Here is a 14,981-nt window from a genome sequence, read left to right as displayed (position 1 = left end):
ACAAAAGTCTAAGTATGGGTATTATACTCAAGTTAATTTTCATAATGATTATGTTTATTAACAACAGCTATCATGTATTGAATTCCTGCTACATACCTGATGCTTCATATATATATATATATGGCACCATTAATCCTTACTACAACCTTGTAAGACCAATATTAATAACACTTCTTTTCAAATGGGAAAAGGAGAAGTAACTTAACCAAACACAACCAGTGACAGAGCCAGGATCCAGGATTTGAACTAACATACTAAAACTCAATCTGTTTCCCCTGAACAACAGGTAGCAGCCTATGGCTGGAGGGTTATTTCTGGCCTGCTGCCTGTTTGTAGAAAGTGAGCCAGACCCATTTGTTCATGCAGTGTCTCTGTCCTTTTGTGCTACACCAGCAAAGCTGAGTGGTGCAAGAGACCTTGAAACCTAATATATTTTCTACCAAACCATTTACAGAAAAAGTGCACTGACACTTGCTCTAAACATGTGGTCTCCTAAGCTGCTCTAATCAAACATCCTGCCCACCGCGGCTACTCAGGGAATGGTTTCTGCAAGAAGCCGGAGGCTCGGAGGCCTGCAGTGGTACCACAGGCAGCCTAACTGTGCTGGCCTACTGCAGGATGTCCTCTGCAAGCCAGCTCAGGAGGCCAACACTCAGGCAATGCTACTTTGTGTCAATGTAGAAGCTGCTAAACAAGGTGAACCTGGGCCATGCGGCCAGGTGTGCAGCCTACAGCCCTGATGGGGAGATGGTGGCCATTGGCATGAAGAATGGAGAATTTGTCATCTTGTTGGTAAACGGCCTGAAAGTTTGGGGGAAAAAACGAGACCGGAAGTCTGCTGTTCAAGATATCAGGTACACAGCAGGTGGTCTGGGCAGGGAGAAGGGCGGGCAGTCTCCTTTCCAGGGGTTCCCATTTCCAGAGGGCGGTGGCTGGAAGGAAGAACACTGTTCTGAGAGTGTCTCCTTTCAACAAGCCAACTAAGGAAGGAGACCTTCTCCCACATTAATTCTCAGACATGTCTTTCCTAATTTCTGTAAGAGTGTGGTAATGGCTGCTAGTAAAATGCTATTCTACAGAAGGCTGCATACTTCCATGAGATTTCATCCAGAGAAATTGTTGAATTCCATGGAATGTAGGAGAAGCTAACCGTATGTGAATCATGAAGAGAGATCTCATTGTCCTTGAGCATGGGAGGCCCACCCCAGAGCAGACCTGATGCCTGACCAGCCCCAGAGGGCCCTCCTCATGGGCCACGCTCTTGGATTGCTTTTTCTAGAATCAGCCCAGACAGCAGATTTTTAGCTGTTGGTTCTTCCGAACACACAGTTGACTTCTATGACCTCACTCAGGGCACAAGCCTGAATCGCATTGGTTACTGCAAAGATATCCCAAGTTTTGTCATTCAGATGGATTTTTCTGCAGATGGCAAATACATCCAGGTATGTTCCAGCTTTACTGGTATCTGGGGCAACCAATAATAATAAGTAATATTAACGATGGCTTATATTGAGTGCTTGCTGTGTGCTAATTTACTCTTCACAGGAGCTCTTTAAGTACTATTACTTTTCCCCTATTTTATAAATGAAGAAACAGAAGCTTAGAGTATTTAAGCAAGTTGAAGTAATAGAACGTAAAATAATAGAGATATCCTCCAGCAAGAAAAGCAGGAAGCATAAGCCCTAATCATCTTTAATCCTCTCACCACCTCCTCTCCAAAGCTTCCTAATTTCTAGTTGTCTGGGGCTGCACCTAAGCATGTGCCACTTCTTATACTTTAGTCATTTCAATTCCAAATCCTCCTGGGTAGTGTGGCCCCTTCACACAGGGCCTGAAGTGAGAGCTCATCCCTGGGTCCCTGAGCAAACTGACAAGTGAGCAGGCAGCCAGCTGAAAACAGAATGATTTCTCCTGCACACTGAACAAATATTGTGCATTTAAGAGCTGGCCTAGAATTGGATATGCATTGTGAAGGGAGAGATGACACGTTCATTCATCAAATGGTGAACAGGCACTATTCTAGGCATTTGGATGAACAAAATGTGTCTGGCCTAGGCCTTGGTCTCCTGGAGCTTGCCCTGTAATAATGGATGAAACAAGCATTAAGCAGATAATTCCAAAATATACATATAATTACAAATTGTGATTATGTGTTTATGTGCTGAGAACAAAAAGGGCAGGGTGCTGAGGGAGCATTTAAGACACTGAATTTAGATTCATTTCCTCTCCACACAAGTGATATTTAAGCTGAGGACTGCAGGATATGTAGGAGTTAGCCAACAAAGAGGGGTAGGAACATTGTTCCAGGCCATCTGTGTGAAGGCCCTGAGGTGGGAACGATCTCAGCTTATTCCATGAACAGCAGGGAAACCTAGGCCAGGAGTACCGCAGGGGAAGAGGGGGCTGGAGATGAAGGCAGCAGTCATTTTCTGGAAGGTGGTCAGGGTTCCCTGGAAGATTCCCAGAGAAGCAAGGGTCAGGTCCCAGGTGCTTCAGTAAGCATCTATATTATCTGCTGTCCATGAGAACACTTGCCTTACCTCTGTACTATAGGGCCTTGGTTCTCCAAGAAGGGATTCCCAAACTGGAGCAAGCATCAGGCTCATCTGAAGGTTTTGTTAAAAAACAGATTGCTGGGCCCCTCAGAGTTTCTGATTTGGTAGGTATGGGGTGGGGCCCAGGAATGTGCATTTCAAACAAGTTTCCAGATGATGTGATGCTGCTGGTCAGGAACCACACTTGGAGAGCCACTGTCTTGGGACTTTGGAAATAGAAAATGGATGGAAAAATGTGCTGTTCCTGGGAACTTTGCCATGGGCTGACCATGGGCTTTGCAGTCTGGAGCTGAACTTGGCTTCAGTGAAAAGTCCTAGGGATGCAGAGGTGGGGCTGTATTCTAGGAAACAGCACACCAAAATGGGAGTCCTTTTGACTGGAAAGAAAGTTGGTGGATATAGATCCCTTCTGCTTGCAGGTGTCAACAGGAGCTTATAAGCGCCAGGTGCATGAGGTCCCCCTGGGAAAGCAGGTAACCGAAGCCATGGTCATTGAGAAGATCACGTGGGCCTCCTGGACAAGGTGACTGAAGAAGACACTCTTGAGGAAGAGGTCACAAGGGAGTCTCTTGTCCCAGGCTCAGTCTCCCAAGTTTGTGTGGCTGAAGAAGATCAGGGACAGAGCTATCTTTGCTTTGTGGGGGTGGGGCCAGGAGGCTTCTTGGTACCAGTTTGGGCCCCTGGCTTTGATCTGACCTGGGCTTTTAAAATGCAAAGTCTCTCATTTTGTGTAATTCATCCTACAAGTCCCCAGCCCTGGCCAACAAGTTCAAAGGGAAACCATCTCCCAGCTCTTGTCTGCGCCCTGGTGCAGGGCACTCTGAGCCTGCAGTCACCAGGAGGGAATGAGAGGGCTGACCTGCCAGTTAGCAGGGTGAGAAGCAGTGCCTTGCTGACTCGGGAAAATAAACCATCGACCTGTGAGCTTGAAGGCACCCCCACTCTACTCCCAAATATACACATTCTCAAAAGGACTACAGAGAGGAGGAACAGAATCAAAGGTGGCAAGTGAAAGGGACTGGTGTTAAGAGTAGAATAGTTACAGCTCGAGCAGGTGTAGAGTGGGAGGGGACAGATGCTTTCATGCTGGAAGAGCCACTTAATCACACTGAGTTACACAAAGTACCCCTCTGTGCCCCGTATCCAGGGAGAGGATGTTTGCCTCCCTACAGGAAGTCTTCTCTCACATCTCCTAACACTTTTTCCTGTTGGAACAGCATTCTGGGAGACGAAGTCATTGGCATCTGGCCACGAAATGCAGACAAGGCTGATGTGAACTGTGCATGTGTGACCCATGCTGGCCTGAACCTTGTCACAGGAGATGACTTTGGGCTGGTGAAGCTCTTTGAGTTTCCATGCACAGAAAAATTCGTGAGTCTTCCTTTGAGTAACCTCCCTGCATTGCCTACGGGCACTCTTCTTCTGCAGTCTGCAGGACTAGATGGCCATCTAGAACACAGGGAATCTTGTTCCAGACCTGTGGAGATTTGGTGAACACCAACCCATTTCATCTCCCTTTGAAGCAGAAGGCTTGGTAGCCAGGAGAATGGGGGGGGGGGGGGGCGGGCAGAGGGTGGACAAAATGGCTGCAAGTGGGGCAAGCAGTGAAAGGCTGGCTGAGATGTCTGTATCAAACGGGAATCCCATGAGTGAAGGAAGGTTCTGGGAAGAGAGTCAAGTCTGTAAGTTGCTGGGAGGAACAAGGTCCCATAACTGTCTCCATTTACTTTTGCTCACAGGCCAAACATAAGCGATACTTTGGTCATTCAGCTCATGTGACAAATATCCGTTTCTCTCATGATGACAAGTATGTGGTCAGCACTGGAGGAGATGACTGCAGGTACCAACCAGTTAATCTGGGTCCAATTCCCCAGGCCTGGCCCTCACTCCCTCTTCTCCCCACCTCAGGTATTCTGGCCTCTCCCAGGGGAATGGGGAGAGAATAATAAACAGGAAACTCAGTGAATCCTAATGAAGAAGTCTTCCCAAAGTTAAGGTAGTCTCTGGTGACTCCCAGGCCAAATCTTCAGGGGTCTGTGCCCCACTAGAGCTGTCCTGGGATTGGGGAGAAGCCAAGGGCGTGTGGTAACTGCTCAGAGCTGGGCTGGTTGGAGGCACAGGTAGGTGACTCATGATGGCTGACTGCAGTAGGAGCTCTTGGACAGCCCATGGCATCATTGCATTTAATCAGGGCATCAGAATGACCTTGATCCATAGGTCTTTTAACTCCTAACTTCCAATTGATCACTAGAGTTCTTAAGATGGATGATCAATCCACAGCCAAGAAAGGTATAAAAAATAATATTGAGTCTCAGTCACCCTGACAAACAAGCAGGGCAAGAGTTACCCAAATTTACACATTAGATGAGGAGTGAAGCCATTAGGCCCAGTGTTAGTAGTTGGAGAACCTCAACCAGCTATTTGGGCTCCTGAGCCTTGGCTGCTTTTGACCTTAACTGCTGCTCAGTGTGAAATTGGCATGTGTTCCACATGAGGCAGGACTGGCCTCCCATTGTTTTGGAAGGATCCCTGGCAGCCTGCTCCAGGGATACCACCAGCCTCTTATCATTTCTAAGAAGGCAGCTTTCTTCCATCCCTCCACCAAGGGCATTTCTTACTTGGATTGTGGAGGACCAGGACAGCCTAATCACTTAGCTTCTTCACATCTAATGTAGTTGAAGGGCTTTATGGCAACATGAATACAAGTTTCTGTTCAGTCCAGAAACTCTTAGGGGATAAAGTAAAACTCTGAAGAATGAAGCAGAAATGCATGCTTTCCTGTTATTTTTTAGTGGTGTGAAGAAGGCTGTGGAAGAGGCACCCGTAGACAGTTTCAACCCACTTTCTACCCAAAAGCACTGGGAGGAAAATGGCCCCAAAAGATGCTTTCTGACGACCTGCCCAGGAGCACCCATCTCCTGTCTGCTGTGCCAACTGCTGCTGGCACTTAGAACCCTTGAGATAGTATTGACAGCAGCTCCATGTGAAGGAGAAACACCATTTGAATTGCACCAAAGTGTGAACAAGCTAGCAATTAGAGACCTAAGTGAACTGGTCATAAAAGGCTTAGAAGTGACACTGACAATGTGGGACCCCTAGGCCTCTGCAGCCATGGGAGCCCACTGTGACTCCTGGCTTTGTGCCAAGCACTAGAACAGGCTCTCCGGCTCAAGTGGAGTTGATAAAGCCTTTCAATAGTAACGAGAGTGTGAAGTCACACTGCCCAGGTCCTCATGCTCAGCAGATGCTCAGGCTGCTGAAAGAGCCAAACATAAAACACAGACCTTTTTAAAACAAATAGATCTTTAATTAGTGGCAAGATCCTTGGTTTCCTGTTTTAAATAGAAACTGAAATGTCCACTGTTATCACTTCAACTCGAAAATGGAGCACTTGACAAGATTGTTTAGTTTGGTCGCTTAACGGAAGTATGATGGTGTCCAGCCACGCAAAATGACTGTTCCATCTGCCTTTTCAGTGTATTTGTGTGGCGATGTCTATAATGCTGGAAACCTCGTCGTTTTTTGCTGATGCTGCCACCACCCAGCAACGCAGAGGCAGTGACGGGGCACCTCCTCACCACCCGCCATGGGCAACACACTGAAGGGGTATGAGTGCCCCCACTCTGCGATCTCCAAAACTGTGATGCCAAGAAGGAAGGTCAGTTCTCAAATGTTAAGGCTGCTTGCCTCTGTTCCTGAGACTACACCTAAGTACATTGACAAAAAAATCCTATCCAATAATGTAGCCCACTAACAAAATTTAAAGCCTTGGTTACCCTTACCAATCAATATGTAGCTTTGAGTTTGCATCAAACCTTCTACAAAGATTAAGTTTTACTATTATGTTTCTATATACTTTAAAAACGTTCATTTTTACAAATTAGTTGGAACAAGACAGCTTAAGTTAGATGCACTGAAGTACCAGAAATATCGATAGCCTCTGTTCTCCACATTTAGCTTTCAAACCAAATGAGCCATGTATAAACAAGTTGAGAAACTTAATTTTTTAATATTTCATTTGCAGAGTTTTATATCCATTAAGTGCCTTTGAAAGTTTCCAGTTGTGTGGGCTGCTGTCTCACCTCCCACAAATTATCTCCTTTCTGCATATGGTGCTAAAACTGCAAAACTGAGGAGGGCTACAGGACCCTCAGCAGATTCCTGGTCTGTCACCTATGTCATGTGTTCATGTCAAGGCTTCCTAAATGAAAGACATCAGTTACCTACTTAGGAAATAGTGGTTATAGGAAGGTGAGCAGCAAAGAAATGTCAATTCAGGAGGGAGGGTATAGGATGGGTTTTCATTGTATTCAGTGCCAAACTCACAAAATCCAAAAAATAAAATTCAAATAAACCTCTACTGCTACAAAGTAGAAACAAAAAATAAAAATTCAAGTGGGTTCAAATAGGCTGATTTATCTTGTTCTAAAATGGTAATCAGTGAGGTGAGAAGAGGCTGTAACTGAGTTTACCACTCCCAGAATGGGGTTGACTTGACCCACTGATTTGCTTCAGGTGAAATATATAGGTGAAGCCTGGATTTAAATGTCTCTGCAATATAAATTTCTAAGCCCAAGCAGTATTTGGTAAATCAAGCTCAAACAAAATATCTAGCTTAGAGTCCCTTGGAGTTGGTTGGATGACAGAATATGACTTGGAAAATATTAACGGGAAGACATCCCTAACCCACCTCAGTCATACTTCACACTTGGCCTCCCACTGGCTGCAGGAGGGGCTGACGGCACACACTGCAAGGAACGCCCGTGAGGGACTGGTTACTCTGGGCATGTACATACCAATTAGTCCTTCCGGTCAGTAAACTAGAATTCTGGATCTTGAGTTACTGGCTATTTGCAGTTGTCAGTTTAGAGAAAAGGTGAAATGCAGTTTCATCTAAATAGATTAACATTTACCACAGAAGTGCTTCAGCATTCTAAATGGATTAAATCACTCACTGAACTATTTTTATATGCCAAATTATTAATGCCTTACATCAATCCACTGATTGATAGGTTGAGCCCCCAGTTAGAGTCCCTACTCAGTCCTGATTGTTTTCTGTATCATGTGACTGGTGATGCTGAGTGATAACCATGTCTGCCTCTACTATACCACAGACCTTTCATAATTGGATCTTGCATTGAAATAACCACGTGGAAGAACAAATTGATCAATGATATGTACAATTATATTTAAAGAGCAATAGTCTGTGTCCAGAAAACTTCTTAAATCTTATTTGTAAACATTTATATGGTATGATTTTATGTTCATAAATCTTACACTGTATTCTACTATGTTAAAATAGTCTACTATGTTAAAATATTGGTGCATGAATTTATTTTCAAAGAATATATAATTTAAAAACATTTTGGTATGTGTCAAATAAATTTGATTATGTAAGGATAGCTGCACTGTGAGCTGAAAGCCTTTCTGTAAGTAAGTGACCACTCACTGGTTGAAGCAAAGTCTACCGTTTGTGTATCCATCTGCAGCAGTTTGATGAAACCAAAATACCAAACATATTTTAAGTCTATAAGCTTTATTGATACTTTGCTTTTACAGTTCACAATGCATTCCACACATTTAGTTCAGTACAACTTAAACCACAATTGTATAAATCAGATAATCTTACATAACAATGTTTGATATTTGCAAACGTTTTTGGAAGCATTAGATTCAGTCCATAGATTGAGTTTGTGACAAAATTAACTACAGTAAGTCTGTGCAATGAAGTTGAACAACGAGTTCTATGTGCATGACATTGTTTCATGTTGAGAACAGATGGTAGTGCTCCTAGAAATACTTTTTCTAGCTTATGTGCTTCGAAACTACACATGTATACCAACGACTGAAATATCAAGCACTGTGGGGCAGCTGGAAGGTAAAGGTCTAAGCTTTGTGAAACACTATACATATAATCTATATTATATTGGCAATTAATATAACAGTAAAATTCACAATATACCTTAGAACATACCAGAAAAGCAAGCTTTTTGCTCCCACTTTAGTGGTATGACCTCGTCTAAACATTTCATTTCAGAGAATCTGCATCAATCTACACAGACCATACACAGTACACCAACTGTGAAAAGGGTTTTCAGTTCCACTTCGCAAGTCCCAAAATACAGCAAGACTACCTGCACCAAAGTCAATACACGGCTTTCTCAGATCTTTTTTATTCACCAGTGCCTCATGTAGGAAAGACAAATATGATTAAGTCCATACATAGCAGCTTACGATACTTAAGATGATGAACAACACATGGCAGTCAAGACAGGTAATTTTTCCTCAGACACTGCATTGCTAAAAATAAAGATCTGTGAAACTGCCCTGCAATGTCAAGGTTTCATTTTTCCCTGACCCTCCCCCATGTAATCAAATGAATATCCCCTTTAAAGATAATTATTTTGGGCTTTTTCATTCAGCTTTGCGCTTTAATCCAGGGATTTTCGCTTGGATTCTACAAATGAAAAGGAGGGAAAAAAAAGGTCAATGTAAATATTTTTAAAGAATTATTCTTTACAGAATAAGTTATTACTTTACAGAAAAGTAGTTTTCTGCTACTTAAACTACTATTTGTGTATTGCTCAGCTTATACAAGAAATGAACTCCTAAGGCTGTCATACTACAAGCTAGAATTTTGCCTCATGAATTAGATTTAAACAAAGCCTTAAATACACATACAGAAATCAATGATCCAAATGTTAGAAAAAATATCTTTCGGCAACTCTGTCACACTTACGGTCTGAGCTTTGCTAGTCATCGTGCCAATAAGATGAAAATACTGCACTGCTCTCAAAGTACAGTAGACCTTATCCTTAGTAGAAGTTGTTGCAGATTCTAAATACTTACTTAGCCATAGCATCTTTAACATTCTTGTTTACAAGTCCTAGATAATGGTCTATCTGTGCCTGAAAGAGAGGTATAAAGGAGTTACTAGAAAATTACCATTGCTAAAGAATCTCACTAACCATTAAGATGTTCCCACAAACCAAAGGCTTACAATCCCACCACATTTCTCATATTTATAAAGCTTTGGAAACTGGCACTGGTACATCTAAGTTCCACATTGTACAATGAGCTCTGTATTCTGAATTCTGCAGTTAAGAAATTACCTGATGTCGTTCATAAATAACAGGAATGCTGAAGAGTGAAATCAGAGCTGAAAAAGGAAATACACAACCTTTAGAGTAGACTGGTATGATGTGGAATAAACACTAAAAAGCTATCAAACTGGCAACACTATTTAGATAGCCAGGCAATGTTCCTAATGAATGAATAAATACACACATCTCCTTAATGCACATGCTGGTGGGAGATACTGCAGAACAATGAATTAACCAAGGAAGGCTGCAGGAACCATTTCTGGCTTCAAATCACCCAGCTTTCATAAAATACAGGCATCTCTGGTTCACTCAGTTTACAACTGCACCATCAGATAAGGTCGCGCTTGATCTGGTTCATCACTGTCAGCTGGAGCAGTCTTCAGGAACTGAAGTAGCTTTCAGTGAACAGTGTCAGCAGTTTATTCAAAGTGATCACAACCTCAAACATACATCTTGTATTTTTCCTACAGTATAAGACTATTCTCCATTACAGTGTCTCTCAGCTCCCTGCCCATGATCTTCTTCCTGCAGTTTTTCTTTACAATGGTTTTGTAGACATACTTACCCAGAATTAGTAGTGTCAGCCCATTGAACAAGGCACCAACATAGGTAAAGACCCACATCAACACTGCAAACTGTAAGAAAATAACATTAGCCTATTAAAGACGAAATTCAAGTAAAGTTTTGTAAGCTTTGAAATAAAAGCATCCCTTCTAAATGCCAACCTACCACAGGCACACTCTTTGGAGACTTGGTAAGGTAATATGGACATTACATTTCTATGTCACCAGGCTCACTTCAGAACTATAGAATCCTAGTTAAAACAACAGATTTGATTCACTTTCCGTGGACTACATCACCAAGTAGTTGAATCTCTTTTCTCTGAGATCAGAAACATGCCAAAGGTACACCTTATCCCTCCAGCTCTAATACAGCACTTAGCTTTTAAAAGGGGAGACTGAAAAAGGCATTATGAGAATTAGCTATTAAAACTGATTTCAGAGTACTAACAAGTTAAGTGCTTGAAGATCCACTTGAGCTAAATAATTAAGACATTAAAATCCCGGACACCTGAATAAGCAATAATGGGGCAGGGAGTGCATTATTGGTGAGACTAGGTGCAGATACCAAAAATACCACCTCTGGCATTTTATTAGGGATTAGAGGTGCTGTCTTCCCAGTGACATGTTTTAATAGCCAGAGTTAGCCCTGGGAATAAGGCACCTCAAACTTTCATACCTATTAATAAAGCTGACCATTATTACTGTTCTAGCCACTGTCTCCTTTACATATTTAATAAACACTAATATAGTTCTTGTTATATTAGTATTGGACACTGTTTTAAATGCTTTACAAATATAAACTCATTCCTCTGAACAAGTTTATAAGATAGGTACTGTTGCCACCAGTACAGTGCAGACACTGAAGAGTACAGAAATTCCATAACCTGCCTGAGATCAGATCTCACCATCCCTCCAGGGACTGCAGTGAATTGACTAAACTACTACTTGAGCAATCCTGATCTCACAATCTGGGATTATTGTTTTTAATCACCAAATACGGCAGTTTGGAAAAGGTATGGCTTCTAAAAGTGATTTCAAGAATTCCATTATTTCCTCTCCATACTTTAGTTTATTCATGAATGGCTAGACAAGAGGATTTCAAACTTTTCCTCCAATTCTAAAACTTGGGAACATCACATAGTACACAAAGACTCAGTGATATGTTCGAAGCAGTTCTTGAAGACTTATAAACACAAAGTCAGCCTGAATCTTATTAAATATTCATCATCAGCAATTCCTTTACTTACTATAAAAAGCTTTTGAGTGTCTTGCAATTGCTTTGCCCTACTTGGTAGCTAACAAACACATCATCACAATGGTGATGATTTAGGTCCAGGTAACATGGTATATGTGAGCAGGTTAGAGAAGAGTTAGCACCTCCATCACCTAAAGCAACATCAGTAAACTTTTTTTCTGGATAGCAAGATAATGAAAATAAACATTTTAGGTTTTGTGGACTGCAAGGGGTCTCCTCTCTTTCAGTATTATCTTTAAATATTATCCTTAAAAATGTAAAAACAATTCTTAGCTCCCAGGCTGTATAAAACAGGCGATGGGCTAGACAGAGAGCAGTTTGCTGACCCTTGACTTAAAGTATATCTTTCTTCATGCAGTCATTCATTTAACAAAAACCTGGTTGAATGCCTACTATGAGCTGGGTACTGAACAGTAATTAAGGTGTTTAAACTCTAGTGGGCCTATTTACTGCAGGTTAGGAAGACGCTTTGGATTCCTCTACCAACTGTCAGAACTACAAATAGCTACACTCTAGTTACCCGTACAACTGAATTTAACTGATGTTCAAGTGAGCAAATGTCAAGCATTCTTAACACCTGTCAAAAGAAAAATCAAAGATTAAATGCTGCCTTGGTCTTAGCAACTGCTATGGAACGAATGGTAGAAAGGCCTGACATATGATTCCACTTAGCAAGCCTTCCCCACCCTCTCACTTAGGTTTACAGACTCCTATTGGAGAGACTAAACAAATTCTGCATATAAGTTTACTACAGAACAACAGAGCTATTTTTATTCATTATCACCACAAGTCTAAGGGGAAAAGAGTCAAACTTCCACAATTTAGAAGAAATTGCTGTAGCAATAATGATACCCCTACCATGACAGAATCAGGTACTCACACACAAGCTAAAAATAAGTCCTAATTTGGTCCTGAACTCACTGACAAGGCCACATTCCAAGTCCACAAGGGAAGAAGCCCTGGACTTCACACCTGGGTTATCAAATATCACTGGACTTGCCTCTTGAAGGACACTTTTCCAAAAAGCCACGCTACCCAGAGGCAAAGAGGGGAGAGGGAGACCTCAGATGCCTGTGGAGCCTGGCCGTGCCCTGAGGAGAACAGATACACGCATTCTCCCTCTGAAGGAGGCCCTCCACAGCCCCACTCCATGGACTGATACCACCTAAGTATTTCAGAATAATGTTGCCAAATTTTTCTATTTTAAGAGAAAAAAAATAGAAATTCACAGAATTTTTCAATGTTGCACTTAAGTTTGGGTAAAATTTAACACTTCGAAGCCCGAAACAAAAATACTGGGAAAGGGTTTCCAGAGAACATACCATCAGAGGAGAAAGGAACAGTGGTAAGAACTGGCGCCTATAAAGCAACTGTACAATTATTGCAACTGTTAAACAGTAACAGCAGCAACTAGCATTTCTTTGAACATTCATAAGGTCAGTTAACCTCACTGTAACCACAAAGGCTAGGTACTGTTATCATCCCTCACAGAAGAGGAAATCAAGACATAAAAAGATTAATAAGCAAGTTACCAGACCAGAGGTCACAGTGACCTCAGGTTTATGTGACTTGAGAACCTATCTGCTCTGCTATACTGTAAAACCACCTACAGAGTAACCATTAGTAATGGGAATTTGTCAAGAATATGCATGCTACTATGAAGAGGCAGGGAAAAGGTCAATAAACATTTTAAAGAAACAAACTGGCAACTCTCATTTTGGACCTACACATTCTATGCTATTCCATACTTTGTAACATTGCAGCCAGTGCATATTAACTGTAGAAGTCAAAGCTCATCTCTCTTTGGGCAGTAGTGATACTGGAAGAAAGAGGGCCCAAAGTACAGTGAAGTCTAATAAGTACCTACAGAAAGAGGGCAAGGGTCAAGCCATGTTTGTCTTTCATCCAGGGGAATAGGGAATTAAATTTAACTGTGTATCACATACCTCATTAAAAAGCTCTACAGATTTTTTATTACATGATGTCTCAATGCAGGTTTGGGATGGGGCATTTTTAAGGAAAATGAAGGAATAGTGCTTAACACAATTTCAGAAATTACTTTTGCAATTCTGACACTTTCAAACTTTTTCTGCATTTTTAAACATTGAAGACTTACTTTTTTTGACATCTGCAGCCTCATTCATTAGTATCAGTTTGACTTCTCTCTACATTTTCCCCCAACCCATTTCCCTTCTAGTTTTAATGTGAGCCAAAGAAACCAGAAAGGAAACTCACAATGTTTATGTTCATCATCACCACGTGAGAGCCTGCGAGCCGGATGTAAATGTTCTTTGGGTCAGCTATTTCTGGAGTTCCAGACTTTTTTGGCTCACTTTCATATTTAGGATTGCATTCTGGAACATTATGGTTGCCAGGCAACTGTAGCTAGACATTTTCTTACTGTTTTAGTGTATATTTTCACTGAGCCCAACAGAGAGTAGCTTTTATGTTTTTTTTTTCTAAAGAGGGGGATAAGTTGGGAGAAAGTATAGCCTGAGGTTTATAGCTTTATGTCACAACTTTTAAAAACAGTGACTCTCCAGGCAGTGTCCCCAGAAAAATTCAATCACAGTTTCACTGGATGGGATTCCCACCTCTCCCTTCCCAAGTATCAGTATATTTTATCACTGCCCCAGCTGGTTCCAAAGTACAGCCAAGACTGAGAACTACTGTTTTAAAACAAGATCCCCTTTCAAAAATATGTTACATGGAAGGTCAATCAGAGGAACAGAATTAAACCTTAACTAAGTGGTTTAAACGTGTTCAACTATCTTATACTAGTTTTATGGTGGTACTGGATGTTATTTAAACAAGGTTGACAAATATCACTAGATCAAATAGTCACCCAGCCTCTTTCTGACTTCTCAGAGACTACTAGTAAACTTACAGTAGACTCTCCAAGAAAAGGATATATACCCCCAGCTTTTGCAACTTAATTTTCCTAGAGAACATTTCTCCTCTACTTCCGCATCAATCATTTTCCTGCACTTTGTGTCTGGCACTCATTGGAACAAACTCACTTTAAGAAATATAACCTTTAAAACCAATCCTGAGGACTGGCCAAAATATTTGGCTGTGGTGAAATTTTATACAAATGTTTGAGATAAGTTCTAGTGAAATGAATTAGAAATATTTTATCACTGATTTTGCCCATAATATTTGACTAAAATTAATCCTTTGGAAAATGGACTATTGCTCAAGCTATAGACACTTGATATCTTTTTCTAGGACTTAGAAGCTTTTAGCTAATTTCAAAGAAGCAGAACAAATAGAATGATTATGTGAGAATTTAAAGGAGAAATCTGCAGGATAGATCGTATTTTTATTTGTCCAAGTCAGCCACCAGGAGACCAAGACCAGGAAAAAAGATAACCGCCATCTCATGTCAGGCATTTTCAACAGAACTGATGAGCCTTGGAGTTTATTTCTTTGATCACATTTGAAAGAACAGGCTCATCCCTCACACTGCCAAAAAAGAAAAAGTAATAAGCAAGAAGTAATAAAT

General features: G+C 41.4%; 2 protein-coding genes across 11 annotated transcripts in view; one reads left to right on the top strand and one right to left on the bottom strand.

The window, feature by feature from the left end:
• Positions 1 to 14,981, top strand: part of EML6 (EMAP like 6) — a 309,966-nt gene that overhangs the window by 273,560 nt on the left and 21,425 nt on the right. For 3 of the 7 annotated variants that reach the window (XM_073213154.1, XM_073213163.1, XM_073213160.1), the window contains 6 exons: positions 682 to 854; positions 1,280 to 1,442; positions 2,975 to 3,078; positions 3,773 to 3,926; positions 4,295 to 4,395; positions 6,032 to 7,957. In XM_073213154.1, the coding sequence (XP_073069255.1) occupies positions 682 to 854; positions 1,280 to 1,442; positions 2,975 to 3,078; positions 3,773 to 3,926; positions 4,295 to 4,395; positions 6,032 to 6,056 (720 nt within the window). In that variant the 3' untranslated portion in view covers positions 6,057 to 7,957. Of the gene's footprint in view, positions 1 to 681; positions 855 to 1,279; positions 1,443 to 2,974; positions 3,079 to 3,772; positions 3,927 to 4,294; positions 4,396 to 6,031; positions 7,958 to 14,981 lie in introns of those variants that run through there. The other 4 variants (XR_012121246.1, XR_012121243.1, XR_012121255.1 and 1 more) reach the window with 4 other exon arrangements.
• Positions 8,075 to 14,981, bottom strand: part of RTN4 (reticulon 4) — a 63,900-nt gene continuing 56,993 nt past the window's right edge. For all 4 annotated transcript variants that reach the window (XM_036991098.2, XM_036991099.2, XM_036991100.2 and 1 more), the window contains 4 exons: positions 10,224 to 10,293; positions 9,668 to 9,714; positions 9,405 to 9,463; positions 8,075 to 9,012 (listed from right to left, as the gene is read on the bottom strand). In XM_036991098.2, coding sequence (XP_036846993.2) covers positions 8,970 to 9,012; positions 9,405 to 9,463; positions 9,668 to 9,714; positions 10,224 to 10,293 — 219 coding nt within the window. In that variant the 3' untranslated portion in view covers positions 8,075 to 8,969. The remainder of the gene's footprint in view (positions 9,013 to 9,404; positions 9,464 to 9,667; positions 9,715 to 10,223; positions 10,294 to 14,981) is intronic.

Source organism: Manis javanica, chromosome 1 (assembly GCF_040802235.1).
Source record: "Manis javanica isolate MJ-LG chromosome 1, MJ_LKY, whole genome shotgun sequence".
Classification (NCBI taxonomy): Eukaryota; Metazoa; Chordata; class Mammalia; order Pholidota; family Manidae; genus Manis; species Manis javanica.
This window is presented reverse-complemented; position numbering and strand designations above follow the sequence as displayed.